Source organism: Triturus cristatus, chromosome 6, assembly GCF_964204655.1.
Source record: "Triturus cristatus chromosome 6, aTriCri1.1, whole genome shotgun sequence".
In the NCBI taxonomy this organism is placed as follows: Eukaryota; Metazoa; Chordata; class Amphibia; order Caudata; family Salamandridae; genus Triturus; species Triturus cristatus.
This window is the reverse complement of record NC_140589.1, coordinates 761,960,570-761,985,356: the sequence shown is the minus strand read 5'-3', so window position 1 is coordinate 761,985,356 and position 24,787 is coordinate 761,960,570. Positions and strand designations below refer to the sequence as shown.

General features: G+C 43.4%; 1 protein-coding gene across 1 annotated transcript in view; it reads right to left on the bottom strand.

The window, feature by feature from the left end:
• Positions 1-1,187: 1,187 nt before the first annotated feature.
• The window catches only part of LOC146817828 (uncharacterized), a 146,500-nt gene continuing 122,900 nt past the window's right edge, over positions 1,188-24,787 (bottom strand). The window contains exons 6-8 of the mRNA XM_085609247.1: positions 14,987-15,168; positions 7,694-7,863; positions 1,188-2,042 (exon numbers count right to left, since the gene is read on the bottom strand). Coding sequence (XP_085465373.1) covers positions 1,876-2,042; positions 7,694-7,863; positions 14,987-15,168 — 519 coding nt within the window. The 3' untranslated portion in view covers positions 1,188-1,875. The remainder of the gene's footprint in view (positions 2,043-7,693; positions 7,864-14,986; positions 15,169-24,787) is intronic.

Genomic DNA, 24,787 nt, shown 5'->3' with positions numbered 1-24,787 from the left:
CTTCCACATTATTCCTCTTTCTTCAGTGACTTTTTTCTTACCTTCCATCCTGCACACACCTTCGATTTCCGAGTATAGCTTCCTTGCAGTCTCATGTCTGCCTTAATCCTTTTTTTTTTGTAATTTCGAAGTTGTCCTTTACCTTATTTCATAGTTCACAATAATTCATACTTAAAAGCCTATTCCTATAAACTACCACCACCTAATCTCCACCAGTCTCACCCCAACCTTCCCCCTGAAATCACCCAACCCCCACTAATGATCACACCTACACGGTATTAATATAATCTATCACAAAGTATCTGGAGTAAATGCATGCCATTATTTTCTTAAGAGCGCAGTTATAATCGCAATAACTAACATTAACCACTGAATTAACCACTAACCTTGGGTTCTGGAGTAGTACGCTACTCGCCGTAAAGCATGCCAATACCGCTTCAGGTGCAGTAAGCGCTATATAAATACAACTACAGTTATCTCCAGGTAAGTTGTGGGAGCTGAATGGGTTTCGCCTGCACAAGCCGGTAAATTGGCTTAAACATGCGCTTGCCTGAGAGCCACTTGGACTCTACTGGGCTAAAGTTAGAAGGGGACTCAAGCCAGATATCAGACTTTTCTTGGATATTTGGTTTTAGTTTGTTCATTAGTTACATCTTCAAATTGGCAAATATTGAAGATTCACAATACGTAGTATATATAAAAATAAAAAAAAAGGTAATTTAGACCAGAATTGGAGGCGAATGAAAAAAAACCCAACTTTATGAAGAAACATCCCATTGGTTACTCACACTTTCCCTAAAACATTCCCAAATGAATTGTGATGGGCATATCCCCCTGGTGAAATCAGGTTCATTAAAAATTATTAATATTTTGAGCTGAAGGAAGGTGTGTCCCCAAGGCTTGAATTTACCTCCAATGAAAATCTTGCGCCTCTCTCCCCATGTATCATTCTCAGGCCAGACAGCAGGTTTAGGGCGAGCTTTAGAATAATGCACTTCCAGGCATCCATCAAAGGCTCTACCTCCAGCAGGACGCTCAGACAGATTAGTCTGACAAACATTAATTGGAAGCAGGGCCAAATGCAATCTAATCTTGAGGAGGACACATTCCGTGCACCAGCTGAGCGGGCTTATACAATTATGGGTTAATAGACTTAAAATTGACACAAGAGGAAACCACAAAGTAAATGCTTGCTTTTTGTTTTCATCCACAAAAGGTATTTATTGTTCCTTGGGAATAATAAATAGCCCAGTGACCAGCCATACAAAAAAAACAGATGTATAACCAGATAAAACAGCAATCGATCTGTAAGTAAAAAAAAAAGTTACCAATGCCCACCTTCTGCATGCACAGTATTGTAAAATACTTATTTTAAAATTCAGCAGCTTTCACCTTAAGCATGTTCAATGTTAAACTATCTTACATAGTAATCAATACATTTTCACTTGAAATACCAGGCATGCAAATACTCCCGGGACACCACCGAAAAAGTGAGTTATATAACTTTTCTAAATCAAATCAATAAAGCATGGCTGATTGTAATCTGTTGAGCACTGTGTGCTAATGTTCGGAATTAAAGCAATAATGACTTCGCAGCTGTTCAATCAGGGGCAATATCTGTACAAATACCCCAGTGTGCTTTTTCATAATGTGGGCATAAACCCAAGTTAAAAAGTAATACATTAAGAAAATACTGGTTTAAAATTGAATAAAAACCATATATACATGTCCAACAAATACCTTAAGTTACTGTGCAAAATTCCTAAAATTGCTAAAAAACAGCCCAACTAGTCGTCAGGACTGATTTTAAAAATGTGCATTGTAAAACGCTTCATGCAATAAATGTCCATGTGCATCGGCATAAAGTGCGCTCGTTCACAGCGCTATGCTGCCGCTCTCGTAGATCTGGGACATATAACTTGCATGTGCGCATTCAAAGACGAAGCCCTTCATAGCTTCCATGTACAGCTGCTGGTTAGAATGGAGGTATATCCAAATTATTCGACTCAGGTGGGCAGATAGCGTGTCCCCATGTAGCTGGCCTGAAAAAACAAAGCAAAAAGCATTAGGCTATAAAAGGCCATACCTTCTTGAGGAGGATAGGACTTTAACAGCACTGAATAGAAACGCCAAAGATAGGAAGGGGGAGGGTTATAAAGAAGAAAGTCCCTACCACAAACCTGCCAAACTTCATTAGGACAGATGGAGTCTGTAACTAATTCTGGCTGGCACACAGTTGTTCTATAGGTCTTGCGTACCACACAGCTTTAGCTGCCTGAAGGCAAAAGGCCTCTTGTGGCCATTACTAGAACCTTAAAGGTTAGAGCCCGCTTATTGCTTACCATTGGTTGGCTTTGTCACTCATTGCTTGCATGCCTTCCTTTTCTTGTGTTTGTCCCTCCCATGGAGCAGAGCCTCTTTACCATCCTTTGATTGGTCGACTTGTATCCTTCCCCCCTACTCTTATTTAGATAACAACTTTTTTATTTTAGCACTCAGAGTGCATGTCTCCCAGCTTTCTGCCTTGTGTGCTGTGTACCCTCCCAAACACCACCCCCTGCACTCCACATTGCTCCCACCCCCAATTGCTTTCTCACTTGTGTGCTGCTTTACTTATAGGATACCATACACCACACAATCCATGTTGCGGATTTCTTCCACCCACTCTCCCAGTCTTCGCAATACTTTTAATTTTTTGGGTGGACACATCTCCCACTAGCTGCCTGGATGTTCCATTTCCACAAAGACACATTTGCACAAGTAAAACATTTTTAATAATTAACTGCTGCAATTCGTGTCAACCATCTAGGATCTTTTAAAAAAAAAAATAATAATAATAAATGAAGGGCATCCACCAGACTACGAACGTCAAGAATGTTATACCCTTCATTGCCAATGTACACATTTGATGACTATTGCTCGTTATAGTCCAAACCTCTTCAGTGCCAAGAAACAAAGTATACTCATTTGTTGACCCACAGTAGCAATTTTAAAATTAACAAGCATTTGCAATGCAATAGGTCTCACATTAGTTACATTTCGAGCTATTGGCTTTACAAATGAGTGATTTTATTTGTCTAAAAATATCCTTGCAGTAGCATAACTACAAAAGTCTATTCTCTTTTTAAAAAGTTGTGCGTCCGTTTTTTTGTTTTCTATTTATTTACTTTTGTAGCAATCTCGGAACGCCGCACTTTAGCTTAAGATGTTTAAAGCTAAAGCGCAGCGTACCACCATTGCCATAAAAGTCAATAAATAGAAAAAGAAAGTGTGGCTGCCGTATTTTTTTTTTCTATTTACTTTTGTAGAAATAGTTGTGTGAGCTGGGCACAACAAAAACCATGGGCGGCCAAGCTGCACAGCAATGCAACAGAAACAAGACCTTGGCTGCCATTTAACATTTAAGCGTGGTGTTCAGGAACTGTGGTTTGGAAAGTGTGTAGCTGTTTTGCCTGCAACACTAGCAGACCAAAAGTAATTAACAAAATAGTGTATAGGAAACATGACAAGTAAGATTACATGTCATAGGGCCAGTCCGCATGAGAGATTACAACGGTAGAAATAACAGGAATAAGGAGGGACTACTGAACAAATTAACCAATGGAAGAAAAGCATTTACAAAAGAGTCAAAGGAGACAATTGAAAACATGGGCAGGCAATGGGTGGAGCGTAAAGACCATATCCCGACACAGCATGTCTCAGAGAGACAGCGCAAGCGTTGCATAGGCGAGACCTAATAAGGACTTCATTTGGGCTTAAATGTTAAAGTAAAGACATATGAGGGTGGGGACATGCATTTGCATACTGAACGGCGCATCCGATTTACATCATGACACGAATGCGTATCGTTTCAGGTCTTTTTGCCGATGCTATAGAGCATCAGTAAAAACCATCAGCAAGCCAATAGGCCACAAAGGCAAGACTTTCTGCTCTGCCGATACCCGTTCTGAATTGTGAAGCATCAACTCCACAAATTAGCCCAGAGAGACGATGGGACAGGTGAGACCACCCAGCTGGCTGAGAGGATAAATCAATGCATTTCATTGCTGCTGCAGCTCACTAAATGGCAGCTAAAGCCACTCAGTCTGAATGCGGAGTACACCATTAAGTGTCTCTCTAGCTTCAAGGAGGCCCCACAGGCAGCTAGGCCTCATAATATATCTGAACAGGATCTGTGAGAAGACAACTGGCTGTCTCATTTGGTGGGACAGTCTGGTGGGAGGTGAGGGCATTAGGCTGGAGTCTTCTGGTATACACCGCAAAGCCTGTTGAAAGATGGCAAGTAGAAGGTGGCGTTTGCGTGACAGTGTATGAAGCACAAGTCCAGTAGGTTTGGTACAGTGGTTCGATACTTGGTCCTGGACTGAACTTTGACTGCTGTGAGATTAAAACCCTCTGTTTGGCAAGATGTGTAGCTACTTATGGTTTAGCATTTTTCCCTAATCGAGCAAGGTATGATAGTTTACAGTCCGTTTAGCAAAATCCTCACTCAATTCCATGTGCACTGGTGCTAGAGTTAGCAACAATGGATGTTGCCTCATTGCAGCAAATTGTATTTCAGTAAAAGAAAAATATATGGAAAAAGTCTTATCACACGTGGTAGATATAAAATTCTTATTACCTGGCCGAACACGCTAGCGTAGAATATTTGTTATGGCTGATGAATTCACGACCGCCATCACCTTCGATTTCATGAGTCATTTAAGTGAATGTTAGAGTACATATGGTGTACGGGAGCGAACCGGGTCTGATCTAGATCACCAGCTTCAAGGACATGCAATTACCAAGCAGCAATTGGCAAAGCTGTTCCAACCTAGTATCAACTAGATTGACTAGCAGGATGCACATCAAAATGCAACACTGCTTGGTTTTGAATAATATTTTGTTATTGCTACAGAAAAAAAAAAACTGTGCTCGGTGTGGTAAATGAGAAACTGCAATTTGGTCTTTCCATCGCAATAGTTTTTATAAAATTGAGACACTACTCAGTCTTCCATCAGTACCATGCAATTAATCACCAACAGATTTATGCCATTTAAACACAATTGTTTTGATAACCATTGTTCCAAACTTGAACTGAAGGTGTAGCCACATTTTTAAACTATTGAAGCAAAGTATTCTTTTCAATAAGGGTATTTTATAAAATGTCTTGTGTCAAACTTCACATTGGCCCTATGCACGCCACCATGCACAGGGATGTCAGCTTCACATCCCTGCATGCTCTCTAGGAAGCAAGGCTCAGAGGAAAGACCGAGAGAGGGCTTAAAAGCAGCCACAGCTTCATGCTATGGCGGAGAATCATTGCTCCCCAACCAAAAATTGAAAAATAAAAAAAACATGTTTATCATTTAATTTTCTCTCCCGGGTGAGTCTTGGGAGAGGAGGCAGTCACAGAGGTAGAGTGGAGAGAACTGTTATTCAGTGTGCATAATGGTTTGGCCAGCCGACTCACGCAGCCAAAGCATCATGCGCAGTGAAGCGCTCTCCAACCCCAGCTACATTGCTGGGTTGAAGAGAGCAGGCACAGGCTCCCAGTCTCACTGGGAGTGCAAATCAAGGGAGCTCAGACCAATCCACACGCTGCTTTCATTAATGAAAGAAGCATCAGGATTGGCTGCAGGGGACTCTGGGAGTCTGCTGGTGAGGAGAAAAGGAGCAGCAGTGCAGCAGGACAGGCAGGCAAGTAATTATTTTTTTTTGTATTTTGCTGTAGTTAGTCACCCTCTCTCCCTCCCTCCCCCCATCACTCAGCACGGACACCAGCCGCTACTGCGGGGCAGGCTCACCCAGGCCCTTGCGACACCTGAGGAGAAGGGGCAGAGGACAAAGGGGTCCCTCATACCTTGTCTATAGTAATCTGAAGGAAGGCTACCGGTCTTTCTTGTAATCCATGGACAGAGTGAAAGAGGGCCATTTGAACAAACATCCAACCTCCTGGAACCTTGTCTGGGCATTGAGTCAAATGAGCCTTCATCTGACTTCCAGGTAAGCTCTGCAATCGCGATCACAGTAGCGTGCTGGCTAAAAAGTGCCCTGCAAGGGGCTCATCAGACAGGGCTGGAAGGCAACTGCAGACTCTGGACCCGGGGGTGGTGGGGGGAGGGCCAGGGTTCTCACCCAGGCGGCACCCAAGTGAGAAGGACCTGAATACATGGGGGTCCCGAAGACCCTGTCCCTACTAATTGGGAGCAAGTCTACTCCCCTTTCTTGTAAACCATGCATCAGAGAAAACACACCCGAACACATGGAGCACTGTCTAGACTCAGAATTAAATGAGCCCTCATCTGATTTCCAGGCCAGTGCGGCCATAGGAAAGCCTGGTGCAAGACCAGATGTGCAGGGTTCAGAGACCAGATTCCTGGACCGCCATCTGGTTGCCCTGTGACTTCTGAAAAAGAATCTCAGCTTTGGAGGGGACATGGACTCTGTAGCCTAGTTTCTCAGAGCCGGAGTTGGTTACCTGCGGGGGCCTCATGGAGCTCAGTCAGAGCTTTTTATCCCGGCAACCAGGAGTGGCCTTCCCAGGCCTATGGGTCCCCATCAGGAGCATTTTGACACGGTTGGCCATAGAATGGAGCCCAGGTCAAGGGGCTGCCAGCTGATGCTCTGAATCAGGGCCAGGTGAGCGCTTCTAAACCCAGACAAAGCAGAAGAGACCTCCCTGGACCTGTGAACCCTGCCCTAGGCACTTGGTAATACAGCAGGTAAGTGAAGGCAGCCCAGGGCTGGGGACTTTCACCCCAAGGCCAGCCTGAGCTGTGATCCAATGCCCAGTCAAAGCTCTGAACACAGACAAACATGGGAGAATTCCAACCCGAGGGCCCTTGTCCCAGGCTTCAAGTGACATGGCAGGCCATGGAACAGACCCCAGGGCTGGGCACTTTTTCCCCCTGGCACACTGGGGCTTTGAACCAGGGGACCCTCCAAGGCCTGGGGGTCCCGGTCCAGGGCACATTGTGACAGTGCACGTAAACCAGGTCTCTAGGGTCCTCTTCCTGGGCCACTAGAGCACAACCCCTTCTTGCAATCTGTGCAGACAGAGTGACCGAGGGGTAGATTGGAGAGAATGTATACAGACCTTCTAGTGCCCTGATTGGGCTTCAAGCCTTAAATGAGCCCCCATTATGAATTCCATTGCAGCTTGGAATACTGAACACTAATACATGTGAAAGAAATGACCCATTTTTTTTTTTATTTCGAGTGCAACACATCACCAGTGATGCTGGCATGGCACATTCACCACCACCCATGTTAACGATGTAAAGAACACCCACGACAAATATGAATCGAAAAGAAGATGAGGCGATTGATCACTAGATTCTTTGAGGAAAGGAATTCCACAAAACCGGTCAGCATTCACTGTTTATCCAGAAATGCAAGAGTTGCTTTTTTAGAGATTTATGCCAGAAATTTGCACACAAAAAAAAAAAAAAAAAAAAAAAAAAGACTTTAATACTAATGCGCTCCATGATCTCGAGCCTGGATTAAAACATGACTCGTGTAGCTCATGTAAAATCCCAATGCATAATTTATTGGTATTTTAAGCTCTCTTTCCCTACCCCATGTGATGATTAAAGCAAGTAATTAGCTACTCCTAGATGGAGAAGCCTCTACCCTACAATTAACACAAAATGGCCAGTGTCAAATTAAGAATGATACATTACTATACAAAACAAGCAGCTGTTTAATTTACCTTCGCAAAGCTTAGTGTCATAGTCCAGCAAGAGTAGGAGATCTTCAGGTAGTAAACATCTCACCCAGGCATTCTCTTCCTTCAGGAGCCAGTTATTCACCAGCCTTTTCCTCATTAGAAATCCTCTGATTTGATCCAAATAGGTTTGATTCCCAGACATCATGTAGAGCCTGTTTTGAAATGAATAGAAAGTATGTACTAAGATTTGAATGCACGGTCTAGATCATTCCAAAAGGGTGAAATGAAATTGCAATTAAAGGCTATGAAATACTAGGACATCACTAGTGTCACAAAATTAATTGAAAGTGAAATAGATTTGAAGTCCACATAAATATGAGATTACCTATTTGTGAACAATATTGTGTTGACATAACTAAATTAAGCTCATAGCCTCTGTAATTACATTACACAGTGGCGGTTGCTACACTATAGTTAGGTCAGTTTCCAGAGCAAGAGTGTTTATTTAGCTGCTAACCTTGTAGCCATTAGATGAATCTTCATGAAACTTAGTAAAAATAAAATACACCTCAGCTCCTACCTGTAAAGTTTAGGGATGATCTGTGCAGTAGGGGCTGAGGAAAAGAGGGCATCCGAAAAACTGTATTCCCCATGTAAATTCCCATAGAAAGAAGATGAGGGTGGGCAAGCCTTTGCTGAGCTCACCTTGTCCAACCCTTAACAGAGCCCAATTCCAGCAGACACCCAAGCCCCATTAGGAGGCCAAGCTGCTACTATGCACAGCCTTCGCCCTGTACTGAACACTTTACAGATAACCGATCTCTTGTTGGGAATCAAACACAAATGGGCAAGTATCTGTCAGAAGATGTGCATAGCTGCAGAGGTCATGTGCAGCAGAGAGCACACTCTAAAAAACCTGTGCACAGTCTTTGCCTTGTGCACATTTCCGCACAAAGACTACAGAAAAAGACCCCTTTGGAGGCATATTCGTACTACAAACAGCCTTTGTACCAAACCATTTACGTATAGGTGAGCTCTCGTAGAAACCTTGACCAGGGTGGGCAAGCCCCTGCTGCACACGATCTTTGCTCCTATGTAAAACCACTCACGTTGTGTTACCTGCCTTTGGAAAGGGGAAACTATTCACTCCCGGGGGAGTATCTCGGCACTAGGCAGAGGAGGTAGTTCTTCAAAAAAAAAAAAAACAGGTTTTAAGCAGTTTTTTAAATCTAACAAAAACAGAACAGGAACAAATATGGTGTATGAGGCTGTTCTAGTGGAGTGAGGCTAGATAGGAAAAAGAGCGGCCTCTGTACCTAGTGGTACAAAATCGGTGTGGTCTTAGAAAGACTTTGTCCATAGACCTCAGGTTTCTGCTGGTATGATCCCACGAAAGCCTGGCTCGGAGGTAGGAAGGATCATTCACCATAAGATTTGTGAGTGAGACATAGGAATGTGAATAACAAATGTTTAACTGGAAGCCAGTGTTTTGTTTTGAGGAGCGTCTCATTGGCTACTAGAAGAGCGTGCCATATTCACGACCACTGGTGATAAATGCTTGGACCAGTGTTCTCCTAAAGCTCATGGAGAGCCAAGAGAACACTTTTTTTTAGTAGCCATGGTGTGTTGAAACCGGTACCACAAATAGGGATGACTTGACCTTTCATGGAAACATTATCTACCAGGAATCTCAGGTTTGTTACTAAACCTCCAAGGGCAATCAAGCTGGCCCTAGCTCTGTAAGCCACTAGTCATCTGACCAAATTAGCTGCGCTTTGCCAAACACAAGAATTTCAGCCTTTCCTCCATTCAATTGAAGACAGTGGAGGGTCATCCACAAGACCACCTTATGCCCGTCGATAAATCAGGCTCTAGACGACTCAATATCCTGCCCAAAGGAGATTAGCGATTGGGTATCATTGGCATACGATATAATTTCAAAGCTGCAAGTATGAACAATCTTGGCAAGAGGAGTCATATAAATGTTAAAGAGGGTAGGGCACATGGATAAACCCTAAGGAACTCCTTTGTCTATGGTCATGGATCTGGAATTAAAAGGCTGTAGTGCTCCCACTTGGGTTCTATCGGCCAGAAAATCTTTAGCCAATCTAGGGCATTCCCATCAGGGCCCATCTCAACAGTCTCAAAATAAGAATAGAACACAAGACCGTATCGAAGGCTGCTAACAAATCATGTAAAACCAGCATGGCTGGAGTGCCTTGGTCCATCAATACTTGGGTGGAACCCATTACTGCTATGAGGGTGGTCTAGGGTTAAGAGATCCTGAAACCGGATTGTGAGGTGTCCAGTATGCCATTGTCCTCTAATTACTTGGGAGTTGTTTATTGACATGGCCTTCCAAGATTTAGCCAAGAAAAGGCAGACAGGAGATGGGCCTATAATTTGCAAGATCAGATGGATCTACATTAGATTTTTTATTTATTTTTTTTTTATTATTTTTTTTTAAACAGGGCTGACCTGAGCGGATTTCCAAAACTGCTGCTTGTTAGCAGTGTCAGATTAAGTAGGTCTTTGACCAGGGAATGAAAGCTAGGGAGGAGCAATATAGGTGGGGCAGGGGTCAGACAGAGAGCCAGATGTAACCTCCCTCAGTATATCCTGCACCTGTTCTTGGGAAATGGCTTTGAAATGATTACACTCTGCAGGGGCAGTGAGGAAGATTACACACGTTTTAGTCTCCTAATAGTTATTGGAAAATCTCTGCAAATACCAGCGATCTTGTCCTCTAAATGGTTGGCAAGCTCATTAAAGAACTCTTGTGAGGATGGGATTTCTAGCTGCTGGTTTAGTGAATTCATTGATCACTTTAAATAATTATTTTATAGAATTGCCTGCCTTATCGCTCCTTCTAATGATGCGAGATCTAAGAGCCTCCCTAATCTTCCTATGATAAGAAGGGCTTGTTTGTAGGCCCTTCTATCAGGGGAAGCTTTCATTCTATGCCATCTCCTTTCCAGTCTTCTGCTGGTGAATTTATTGCTTCTCAACTAAACTGAGTACCAGAGGGCTTGAGGTTTCAAAGGTCGGTTATTAGCACCTTTAATAGGAGCCACCACATCAAATGCTTTGATAAGGGAATTATGATAGCAAGATATAAAGTCATGGACAGTCACTTCTTTTAGACACTCAAGCCCCTGTAGGTGGTGAAGTCCTGACTACAGACAGCCTTTGCCTGTACCAAACTCTTCATGAGTAGTTGACCTCTTGCCACAAGCAACCAGACATGGGTGGTTAAGTATCTGTTTTGCACATACTTCACCCTGTGCATAACTCCTCATAGAAAGCCCACTCCCTCCAGAAAACTGTACACAGTCTTCAACCTGTGGACAAACTCATGAAGAGAACACTTCCTCTGGACACAAGCCCACGTATGAGGCTAAACCCCTACTACGCACAGCCTTCAAGGTGTATTGAACCTTCTGCGGGTAGCCAACCTCTTGTGGGCAAACAACAAAGCATGGCTGGGAAAGTCGCTGGTGCAAATGGTCTTCTCTGCTATCCACAACTACTCATGGAGGGTACACTTCCTTTAGACACCCTACCTCCCTTGGGTGGTTAGGTTCCTACTACACATAGCTTTCACCCTGTACTTCATATTTCACAGATAGCCGACCTCTTGTTGGTAACTCACCACAGATGGGTGGGCAAGAATGCTTTGACAGTTCACCCTGCGCACAATGCCTCATGAAAAGCCCACTTCCTCCAGACAAAGTTCATTAGATGGCCATGTTCGTACTGTGCACTTGGTGCTGAACCCTGTAAAAATAGCTTTTCTCTTATGGCCAATTAATCAGTCATAGGTGGACAGGACACTGCTGGGCACATTCTTCGCCCGGTCCACAACTGTTCACGGATGGACAACTCGTTCCAGACGTCCAAGCTTTGGGTATTTAAGCCCATGTTATGCACAGCCTTGGCCCTGTACAAAACCCTTTGGTTGACATTTGACCTCTTGTAGGCAATCAACAGGTGTGGGTTAACAAGACCCCCTTGTGAGTGGTACTCATCGCAAGAACAAACCCCACACAGATAGCCACTTCCTCCAGACACTGAAGCGCTATTAGATGTCCAGGCTCCTACTACGCATAGACTTCGGTTTGTACCAAACCTTTCGCAGCTGTGAAGCTCCTGTGTGTTCATGGTCTTTTTTGTAGTCTAATGGAACATTTTAACTTAGTGTGTTTTTAATAGTTGTATATGCAATCAGTCGTACTGAATAGATATTATAGGCCCACTCTGGTTTTAAGCCCTCATTTTTCACTTGGGCAAATTACTCGAGAGGGCCTCTTATGGACAGTTTATGCTACTACAGTAGATGCATGGCATTACCCCAGATTGTTTTACTTCTGCTGAAGCAGTTTTTGTGGGCCATAGGTCTTTGTTTTTTTACTTTTGTTAACCAATGGTAAAGTACTTGTGATCTTCGATTTAAACATGGCAAATTACAATATACCCAATTGACACATTTCAGCTACTGATTTTTCCCTAGCATATAGGACTACATGTACCCAGGGCTTGTAAATTACCTGCTACTTAGTGGGAAGCAGAACTCCTTGTGCTCCCACTAATGTAGCACTGCAAAATATGTCTCCAGGCCTGCCATTGCACCTTTTACCATGCCTAAATCTTCCTTTTTAATACTTATAAGTCAGCACTAAGGTAGGCCCTAAAGTATCAGAGGGCTGGGTACATGTATTTAAAAGGTAGGACATGTATAATTTGTTTTGCATGTCCAGGCCGTAAAAAACCTACAAAGTTTAAACTGTTGCATGCCTGGCTTACCCATGGGATAACACTGGTTTACACCATTACCTGTAATAAGTGCGAAAATCAGCTCAGGGTAGCTATAAAAGTAGTTCAAAGTCTGACTTTAATTGTAATGTAAAATATAGCGTAATGGTCAAGTTAGATTTTGTATTACAATTTTGGAAATTACACTTTTAAAAAGTGGTCATTTCTGTGCAAGCATCCAGCTGTCACCTGGCCCCGAGTACCACCTCTGTGGTAAGATGTGCATTACACCCAGAGAGTAGGCAGAGGGGCCTGGAAGTGAGATGTGAGGCTCCTCTCGACAGAATAGCCTGGGGCCATGTCAAGCCCTTTCCTGAGGTTCAAATGATGCCTAGGTTGTCACTGGCAGATGAACGGCACACCTAGGCTAGGCCTGCCTCCCCTTGGTCTCTACTCAGGCTGGCACCAAACCCATGGTAATAATATCTTACTTTACATTTAAAAAGATCCTCTGAAATTCTATGAACAAACAAAAGGTTAAAGTGACGTTCTAATTAGTTATAGAAAAAAAAAACCTTACCTTAAGTTTGAAAAGAAAAAAACTACATATTCACAGAAAAACCAAAAGGTTATAGGAACATTCTAGTTAGGCAACAGTGCAAGTCATAACGTAATGATTTAAACCAGAAGAACCACTGAAATTCCCCATTTATACTTCAGCAATCTAATTATAACTTGCACCCCGCCGTGCTCGGATTAGGACCTCATAACAGCACACATGTTCAAAGACCTCACCGATAACATCGAATGAAAGTGTCCGGTTGCTATATGCTTCTACTGAAGGTATTCAGCTATGTACATCTAAACCTAATTTTTTATAGCTTCAGTACTGCTAATATGTATAATAGGTATATGTTTTTAAAACATGCTTGGCCTCCTAAAGGATCTTGAGTGTTTGAAGAGAGTGAACTCTATGAAGGGTAGTGCACATGTTGAAAACCGTATGCCACAGGGACTTGCCAACCAGTGTTTTGTTGTTTGCCCACAACAGGTCAACTATGCGCAAAAGCTTTGCTGCAGGGCAAGGTTGTACTTAGTTGGTACTTGGCCTCCTAAGGTAGCTTGAGTGTCTAGATGGAGACGGCTCTCCATGAGAAGTTGGATAAGAGCGAAGGCTACGCACTAAGGTAGCTGCACACGCGTATGTGGTTGATTTCCTACAAGAAGTTGGCTATTCACAAAGGGTTAGGTATGAGGTGAAGACTGAAATAGGAGCTCGGCTTCATATAGGTATTTGGATGTCTGCTTACGTTTGTAAGTGAATTAGTCACTCCTGTTCTTTAACAATGTCTTATGCCTCAACTTTTTTTTTACACAGAACTTCTGTACAGAAACATCTGCATTTTATAAAATTGCACTGTACATTCCATGTGTTTAGCGCACCATATGACTACTCTATCAGGTCACCTTTTTCATAATGTATAGGTAACTCATTTATTGGGAAGAGAAACTACTTTGCCTTAGATGTTTTAGAACAATCTACAGATTTAATAATCAACCTTACTGAAATGTATCTTTGCAATTCTTATGATGTGTGAGGGTTTACCTTGTGTGCAAGTGTTTACCTTGTGTGAGATGGCCCATCATTTTGGTGCTCAGCTCCACAGGAGGAGCCTCGGCCAAAGGTTGCTGCAGCCTCCAAGCCAAATCTTCTCATGAAGATTATTTTAGGCAGTAGCAACTCCTGGGCAGACATGGGACATGCATTGTTCTCATACTTCAGAACCTGTTGCTATCTCTCAAGTGTCCTTCTAAGGCTACTTTCTAACTATAGCCTTTGTGTGAAGTGATGTTTCTCAGAGCAAGTAGCACCGGAGCGGTCTCCAAGCAAAAGCATCCACAGCATGGGCACAACAAATTGCAAGTTGTCAGCATCTGGCCGTCATCAGCCTTTCTGAAGCATTAATTAGGGAGAGACAAAACGGTAGGCTGAACGAACAAATTAGTTGCCTCTTGCTAACAAAGTTCATGGAATTTCTAAAGCTGGCCCAGTCTCCAACCTCAAGTCACAGGAATGCAGGCAATACACTACCACTGTCTGGGGAAACCATCATCATACTCCATCTAATGCATACTACAACCAAGGTCATGACAAATGGATTCCACGGTCTACAGTATGCAGACTCACCCACACAATCCTACTATTATACATGTAGAGTATGCATACTATGCATGCATAGAACACACAGGATGTCAGAGTGAGTCTCTGGGTTTCACATAACAGCAGAACGTTACACAAAAGAAATATTGCACGACGTAAAAGGGAAGGTTGTATCAAATACAGGAAAATTGGGGTCAAATCCAGGATGACATGAAGGTATGCATACCTTTAATGTCAATGCTGCAAGTACTCTAGATATATTGATTTTCAGTGGTTCAATATCTCAAAATGTTTGATGCTATATAAAGGTTCCACTAAGTTGCATTGATACATACTGTAAACCTAATAAAGTCACAAGACACCAAATAATCAATATATCATTTGACACACATACAGTAGAACTCAAAGTTCTTGAAGCATACCTGTAAGAAGGCAAGGAATCTATTAACTTCCAGTTCACATAGTTGGCAGCTGTTTCCTCAAGCTTGCACACTCTGGTCATCTGGACTTTTGCCAGCTGCCAGAACTGGGCATGATCAACAACAGACAGCTGTAGTTCTAATTTTAGTGACCTGTACACTCCATCAAGTGTGTCTTCATAGACCTGCAAAACAAAGTGTTCTAGTAAGATCCAGAAAATAAGACTGCATGATGGTTCTTCAATTGCTTTAGAGTTTACTTAGAAGTTCTAATTTGGCAGGCTGTAGTCCTAATCAGAGTAATGGGGTATAGTTTATAAGGTCAAATCTTTTCAGCTGTTATATTTGGTAACACCTGTACAGCAGCAAAGACTAAAATGGATCCTTACGCTTCTCCCGATTAGAAATGGAGACCTCCAATATGATGTAGAAGGTGGGGCTACCGACAGAGTCACTGGAAACTAAACAAAATGAAAAAAATAAATATAAAAGTGGCTAAATTAAAGATCAAAAACACGAACAAATCACTCCTCACTAGAAAGGCAAGTAAATCTGCATTTTCTGACAAGTTTGTTTTCCACAAAGTGGATGTGAAAGTCAGCTTGCAACTGGTACAAACAAGTATGGCATCTAAATTGGAGATGTGTTAATGAGACAGTGAGAAATCCACAGAGAGAAGGCAATAAAATGAGGCCTATAGGTATCAGAGTGCAATTTCAGGCCAATGGCTGTAGGAGAACCCACTATTTCAGGATGCCAGTGGACAACAGAATTGGGAGGAGGGTCAGGCGGGGCATGCCAAGTGTCTAGTGGATTTATGCCAGTAGGCTACTGCCACTGAAGTTTGTAGCTTTCTGAACTGTATCAGATTGTTCTTCTTGACCTACACCTCCTTTCACTACACGGACTATTCCAAGATCAGTCTGCCTTTGAAGAGTGGTTAATGAGAAGCCACAGCTGTGTGTGCTGATGTACTATGTAGTAGGACAATTTGATGTCTGGACAGTATAATTTTGGAGTCGGGAGCCTGAGAAGGGTAGTCCCATTCTGCAGACTTGGATGTAATCTTCTATGCTTAGACTGAGGGGTAGTCACAGGACCAACACATGAGGACCATACCTCAGATGGATGTAGTAAGTAAAGTACATCGAAATGAGATGTTGTCCCCTTAAATTCAATTCCATGTTTTTTCATCTAAGCTCAGTGGGAGATTAGACAGCTCGCATGCCATGTTTAAATGAAAGTCGGACACCCTGAGCTGTCGGCTGTATTTTCATCCCAATTGATTCACTATCCCCAATGCAACATTATTTCCAAGGAACCTGCAGTGATGGTCACTGGTGAGGCAGAAACGCAATTGTGGGATGGTCGGGGGAAAATCATTGGATGATAGAGGCAGAAGGTATTTGTGTGGCATAAGGCTAGAGGATGCTGGCCTTTGGAATGCAAGGTGGCCCACGTGCCAATTCAATAAGCGAAGGAAAGTGTGTAGTAATCACACATGCTAAAGGGAACTCAAAATTCTCAGCCAGGATGAATTCTCAAAACAAATAGCTGGCCAGGATTCTGATAATGGCTAGGGTAAACTCTAAAAATACTATGACATGACTATGTGCAGGTGCTTCTATATGTACTTTAAGTAACTCAAATTTAGGACTCAAAAAACACCATTTTATTGAACAAAAAAATTGCTCCTAAAATAGTAAATTTCTTGACCCAAAATTGGATAAGGTGGCAACAAGAAGAGGAAAAAGCACTTGCTATATAGATCTGAGGTGCAAGGGAACCAACAGTGATTACTGTATTAGAAAAGCTTTTCAGCAAGTGACAATTTACTCTTGCAGCTAACTATTTGACCCAATGTTAACCAATTTAAGGAGTACTTTGGGAAAATTAGTACATATTTCAATGAGGAACAAGACTGCAAGTCAGGAAGGAAAAGAGAAAAGGTGCTCCTCAAATAATTCCCATAGCAACACCTTTTGCATACACTAAATCGCGCTCTCGTCCAGAGGGTGGGGGAAGGGAGGAGTTTAAGAATCGACATTGAGAGTTACTGAGCAACGAGGGAACCCCTGGGGTGTTGTAGTTACTGAAATAAAAGCACAGAGCCATTACAGAAGAATATAGTTCACAGCCTGTTGAAGTTGATGGGCAGGAGGATCACGCAAAGGTCTGGAGCCATCCAGGTAGGAGCAAAGATAGTTTTTATTCCATGTTAGGGCCTTAGCTTATAGTCACAGCAAGTATGTCCAGTTAGGGTCCAGGTCTCCCTCAAACTATGATCAACTCCCAGGGTTCGCTGAGGCACAAGCAGCACAGCAGATGATGCAAGTCCTACAACAGGTGTGGTACAGCCACTTGGCCACATTGCGAGTACAAGGCAACTCATCTCCTGCAGCAGTCTTAAAACCTATAAACAGTGAATGAATTGAAAACTTTGACAGGGTATGCTCATTAAAGGCTTTCCCACTCACTTGGGATCAGTTATCATGGATATTTCATGACTCTGCTTCAATTGAGCTAGGATTGCGGGTAGGGGTATGAGCTTGTTCCTTCAATTTCCAGGAGTGAACATGGCCTTTTAGAGTATTGAGCTAGACTGACCAACATGCCACACACAACTTGCTGCTATACCTTAAGAAATTTGATATGGTTAAGAGCCTGAAGTAGATACAGATACATCGGAGAAACATGGCTGGGCAAGCAAGCTGGGCAAGCAAGCTGGGCAAGCAGCCCCTTGCCACGAGCAGCCATGCACACAGATGAGGGTTATTGATGGAGCTCGGTCTAGTTTTTCTACATGGAATTGGCACATCTGGACCACCATGCACACTTATTCACCTAAATCTTACCACATATGTCCATGTGATCATAGTACCCTCTCCCAGGCACGTTCCTGAGCAATGAAACCACACTTGATAACCTCAAGCTATGTATAAACATCAGAGCAGTTCCAATCCAATCCATACATGTATCTGCGTGAACACTTGCCCACCTGGGTAGGATCCTCTTACCAGCTGGGAAAAGGTTCACCCCCTGCTCCCAACTTGCCACCTCAACCATGCAGACACCACACACTAGGTCAGGATATAGCTAGAGCCTCAACCAAAGGTTACTTCAGGGTGCAGCAAAAGTTTAACAAAACCCTTAAAAAATAAGGCCAACTAGTTGATCAGTCCTCCGTTTCCATTTTAATTGGTGGCCTTTCTTCCAGGGTGAAAGTAAGTCATCCCTACTTTTCTTCCAGGAGATCTGCTGAAGGGAATTGATATGATTTAGGCTGGGGTGAACCGGGGTGTAACAGTCAGCTGGACCTATTGTGCTCTATGTGGCTTGGTAGCAATGTGGGGAGTCTCTGTATACTTGGGCATGCTGTCAAACGTTGCATGGTTGTTGCTGTGAAAATAAACAGGGGTCTAAAGGGGACTGCTGAGTTGTATTCTATGTTAACAGAACAGAGAATATAATCTGTAGATCAATTTAATACACCTAAAGGGATCCCCGACAAGTACATTATTGCAATTTTATTAATGCAGTGCTTTTTATAAAACCCTTGCATAGATTCACTCTGGTGATCTGATTAAACTGTAAAGAAATTATAAAGATGAATTCTTTGGAAATGAGGAGCCAGAGTCTGATCAAGGGGTTTTGGAATTGTCATTTAATATGGGATATGAAACCAACCTGGGGGAAAATTCTATTTAAATGAACCTAATGACAAATGATTTTAGGGATGGGGGTGGGTGGGGAAGTGGTTATGAAGCCTGGGGATAATGGAAGTTGGAGTACACGCATGATAAAAGGGGGGGCTTATGACAATTGAAAAATAAGACAGTGTTTACTAGTCACTAGAGTGGACTCTAGCTACGTCATACTATTTGTTATGTTGTTTTTGTAGGATTTATAGAGCGCAACTGTTAAACCTAAGGTGTCCTGGCGCTAGGAGTTGCCTAGCCGGAGGAGGCGGAAAATCATTGAATAAAAAGCCAAGTCTTCAAACCCTTCCGAAACAAGAGAAGACTAGGAGCATTCCTCAAGGAGAAGGGCAAATTATTCCAAGCCAAGGATGCACTGGCCGTAAAGCTCCTGCCACCCCAGCTGGCCTTTTTAACAAAAGGCATCAAAACTTTTCGCGCTAGAGGAACGAAGGGTCCTAGTAGGAACATACCATCTAAATTTGTCCTGCAAATAGTGTGACTTAAAGGGAAATTCCAACAGCAAAGAACATGTGCTCCATGCGGAAGCAAGCAAAAAAAGGTTTCACAGCTATCAGTTCATGTACTTTCTGCCCATTGGCCAGCTCTCCATGTTCCAGGCCCTCTTGCTTAGCTACTACATCTTTCTCGAGGAAGGTAAAAAAAAAGAAAAATTGACATTTTTGAAAACAAAGTCTGGTTTCTCTTATTTCTGTTTTTCATGTACCGTCTAGAACATTTCACCATCCCACTCTCATGCAGCAGACTTGAGTTTCAATGGCCCTCAACATCTCACCCCGCCTTTCCCTGGGGACTTTCACCAGCACCCTTGCCAGCCATCCAGACGACTCACTCTCCAATTTCCTCCGAGTCCCCACTCCTGCCAGAACACCTCCCATTGTGCTATACCACTATGAGCCTTTTTCAGCACCACACACTCCCCATCAACAACCTCCCAGCAGACTATTTAACGAGCAAGGATCCGCCATCTTTTAATTGGCACCACTTTAAGGGACGGTTTGGCTTCATTATGGGGTCGGCTGGTGGTCAGCACTCTTCAAAAACAGACCAAGCGGGACTTAAAATGTCTGCACTTACCTTGAGATCTGAAAGTAGAAAAACCTCTAAACTGGCCTGTATCTCTTCAATAGCTGGCCTCTCGGGCTCATGCAAAAATCATGTCCCCAAATTATTTGCTCAACCAGGGTATTTTCATAAAACCATATTTTAAGTGGTCACATGCACTTTCATTAAAAAGCATGCCAGACTAGTTCTACAAACTGTCCATTAAATTGGAAGTCATTACATCGGTAGAAACATTTACATCAGGAATGCTTTTACTGCTCATCATGGAAGAAAATTTAAATTGTAATTTTTTTTAAATTAGTATGGACATAAAGGGCATAAGGCCCAACTCCATCTTGAGCGTGACCAAGACTTTATTTTCTTTATTTTTGCAGAATCAAAATGTCTGCCATTGTCGCAGAGGCAGTCTGTCCTGATCTTTCCAAAAACCTGTGAAAGTGTTTAGTCACTCCATGACATTAACAAGACACCTTATGCAATATCAGCTTGTTTTTTCTATTTCAAGGCCAGACAAGAATAATAGCCAAAACAGTGAGGTTTGCAATGATGTTTTTTTTACCTTATTTGTTTATAAGGATGCATCGAAGAATAGCACCTTTATGCACATAGGTTATGTAGGACACCCCAGAAGTTATAACCGAAATTCCAATCTTAGATAAGATACAGTAAATAAGGGACTCCTGCTTGGCTGCTTGGGAGGAGAGGTCCCTCGCCCCAGATTATTGTGCAAGATACTGCCAGCAAAGATCTCGACTGCCGGAGATGCTGCCGTATCGCACTTTCCACTGAAGACTGATTAAGCCAAGTACAGAAGAGAGGAGCTGATGCACTGCAGGTTTGTTTTTCACAGCGAATGCAGCATCACCAACTTTGACAACTACAGCGCTTTACTGTAAACAGGTATGCAGTGCGTCGATTCTCCATAAGAAACTCTTGATGCAAGTTACACGGTTACATGCTCTCCTAGTGTAGTGTATAAAAGCAGGTTTACACGGGTGTTAGGTTTTTAGATGAGATTTTAATTATGGTAGAAATGTTCATTGTATTCTCGTTATTCGCAACATTGGTTTGTGCGGTTACTAGGATATTGTGTGGTTATTTTAGATGTGATAAGCAACACGTTGACACTTGAAATAAAACTTTTTTTAGAAAAAGTATTTTTTTTGTATGTGCAGTGGTGTGTGATATATTGAGAAGAACAAGATAGGCTTGTGTCCAATCAGCACAGTGCCTCTGGATCACTGTTTAGGGACTGTTAGTAAACCAAAAGCATTTGACTCCATTTCCCCTGCATGGGGTCCTGAGGGGCTATAATAACCTGTCTTATATTCAAGCATTGGAACAGTTCACTCATGCCACCTGTGGGTGAGAAAACAAACCATGTAGAGCCAAGCAAAAGCCTTAGTTTATGAAAAAGTACATCTTTATATCGATTTGTTTTTTTATAAAAATTAAGTTACGATATTGAACTGTTTTATGTTAATATACTGCCTTCAGTTTTAATTCCGAATTACCCTATTTAACTTTATATTAGTTACATTTAATATATTTTTTCCTAAAAATTATAAAATTTACCATATATATTTTTCCACTTTAGAAAAAAAAAAAAACACCAAAGGGTAACGTTATAGCTACGAGTTGAAATAAAAACTTTAAAAAAATGAAAAAACATTACAATTCACTAAATATAGTTTTGCAAACTAACTAGAACTTGGATCCCTATCATGCACTGCTCACTACCACATATTACACCGCTTATGACCTGTTAAACATCATGGAATAATTCACTGATGACCTAGTCTATGGTACTCTTACTCACATTTCTCCTCGAATGACCTCCGGCCAACCCATATGCCCACCCCTCTACAGCCAGGTGGAGGACTGGCCACAGGGCTTAGCCCTGCACCTACCCCTCCACATGCAGCCAGCCACTCTCCTTCACACAGCCTTTGACCATACAGAGAGCGGACCACAGGGCCTGGCCTCTGGCCATGTCCATCTTCTACCCTTTCACTGTGCTGGAGGGCTATGCACAGGGGACGGCTGCCACAGGGCCTGTCCTCCGGCCAAGCACTACACCCACCCCTCACCTGGTGGCCAGCCCACAAGCTTTTACACCTAGTTGTCATTTTCCTTTGCAAGCCTAATTTGCTGGGGTTGGTACAGATTAGTTTGCACAGGACTGCAATGCCATGATGGAGAAGCTTTATATGTGAAACCCACCACCGTACCACAGACCCTCACTGGATCTTGTGGTCCTGACACACACATTCATAAGTTTTTTTTTTTCTGCACACCATCGAGCAGTCCCTTTGGGCCACCCTGCATGGGCCAAGGGGTCAGGGTTGCCATAGACTATTTTGAGAATGTGGGATGTTGAGGCTAATACCTCAGTCTCATCATAGAAGTAGACATAACATCAACGTACCACAAACCCTACATTGAAGATGGAAACCCACACTGCACTGGGTAGAGAGAATGCCTAGACAAGGAGATAAACTGACAAGACTGTAGGAAAGCAGGATTCAAAAACAACAAGCATTGGCATAGCCAATAGGTCTCGCCTTTGGGACCTTCTAAGTGTTTAGCCATGCAACAGTTGCATAACTAAATACTTATAAGGTCCCAAAAGCGAGACCTATTGGCTATGCCAAGCATCCGCGAAAGTGAAAGTGATCGCGATCACGCTCAAACATCAAAGCGGCTGCGAAAGTGAAGGTAATCGCGGTAAAGCGCTGCCCGTGCACTGTAGCTCTAGGCTGGCCTGGTAGCACTTTTTGGAGCCCTCTCAATAAGTCGCCAGACCAGCGCATGCGCTGGGTCAGGCGAGACCTAAAAAGGGACCAGAGGACCGAAGGGAACATAATGGAACTGAAAAAGGGAAAAAACAAAGGTGTATTGGCGAACAAGCAGAGTGTGAACTATATTGAAACGTGAAGAGACAAACAAAACACTGTTCTGTATGCCATCTATTCTAAGTTCATAAGTCTCTTGTGCCCAAACTGATCTTACAACCTTACAGTACCAGCACTCCACCCAAACATTTCCCCTACCCTGGGTCAAGAAATGGACAAATTAAACTGGTCCCCTGGTCTTATCCAAGATCTCATTCCAGTCTCCCATGCTACCAAATATTGCAACTGACCAGGACGCCAATGGGTGTCAGACATGGTCCCAACCACATATTTAGGTGTTCCACCAATCAAAGTAAGGGAAGGAGTCACATAAGAAAGTGGATATTTCCTTGCTCTTAACTTTGCTCTGTATACCTGCAGCCTGTCTCCAATACACTTTTGAAATAAGTGATTGCTACATTTTGTGCATTCCCTCTAGACAGCCACAACAGAGGAAGGCCCATGTGTGACAGGGGATTTAGCTGCATACCGATAGCCTTCCCCCACCTCACACTTACATCTGAATAGGTTGTGTCATGCCCTCACACAAAAGGGCTGATTAACCCCCTTCTGGTAGTCTGGAGGCAGGGCTAGACTGAAAAGGGATCCTTGTGCACTTCAGATAGTTCCTTTGAAGTTACCCCCTACATCAAAGGCACCGTTAGAAATGGGAGTCTCTATTTGGCAATGTTTCGCACCTTGTCTAAGTAGGGACCCTTCCTGCTAGTCAGGAAAAGGGAGTTACACTCCTAAAATAACCCCTTCTCACCCCCTTGGTAGCTTGGCATGAGCAGTCAGGCTCATCTTAGAGGCAGTGTGTAAAGCATTTGCACATAATCAACAGTAATACAGTGAAAGCACTACAAAAGGACACCACAACAGTTTAGAAAAGTATCCAATATTTTATATACTTAAAACAAGACTAAAAACGATAAAAATCCACAATACAGTACTTAGAAATCTTCAGTTATCAAAATAAACCTGAAACAGTTCCTTGAAGTCGATTGCTCAGTCTGTGGCTATTACGGAGTCGTGAACAATACATTCCAAACAGTTCTGGCAGACGGTGGCGTCGCGGGCCAGCTACGGTGTTAGGAAGACCCGCAAAACAGTACCTTTAGAAATGGAGGCAGTCGGCCAACTCTCGATGAGCTCTGAGCACAGGCATCTGCAAGCGTCTGCTCCGGAGGTCGGTGCAGGAGTTGTCAGGCCCTAGAAGCCGCACACATTGCAGATCGAACTTCTCACAGTTGAAGCCAGGAGCGCTGGCGTCGGTAGGCATCGGATTCTGCGGTGCGAAGAACAGAGGTGCGGCGTGCAGTGCCCTCAGGCCACAGTGCAGGCAGCAGGTTGGCGGCAGACGTCCAGTGCATCAGTGAGACAAGGGCTGCAGTGCGAAGGGCTGCAGTGCAAAGTGATGCAGTGCTAGTCGTGGTGCTGGCAGATCACAGTGCAAGCAGCAGTGTTGTCGTTGCTGAAGCGCTGTTGGCTGAGGAACTGGAGTCAATGGTGCCAGCATCGGTAGGCCAAGGCTGTGGTGCGGGATGAGGACAGTGCGTCGTGTAACTTATGAGCGATGCCCTCGAACCACGGTGCAAGCAGCGGAGTCGATGCCAGCGTGGAGCAGAGGCGTCTGGTATACCAGGGTGACAGCATGAAGTGAGTCAGTGCGGAGTGCAGTGCCCACAGGTCGCGGTGCAAGCAGAGGCTCAGTGGCGGCATCAGGTGGAGTCTCTGGGACCAGGGTTGCGGTGTGGCGTTCTCTGCGGATTCCTCAGGAAACTGTCGGCAGTGGCATTGTAGACTGCATCTGGTTGCTTTTTCTTCTGTTGCAGAACAAAACACAGTCCCCAGTGCTGATGGCAGAAGAACTTGAAGTCTTTGCTGTTCCTGAGACTTCTCGGACAGGGGACAAGCTCTACCTCAAGCCCTTGGAGAAACTGAAAGAAGTTATAGAAAGTCCAGTCCAGTCCTTTCACTGCCCAAGACAGTATCAGCCACTGCAGGCCAACAAAGCACTCTGCAAAGTTGTAGTTCCTCTTAACAGCTTCTCCAGCTCTTCTTGGCAGTCTTCTTGGTCCAAAAGAGTTCAAACGTTTAGTGGTTTGGGCACCACTTTTTATAGC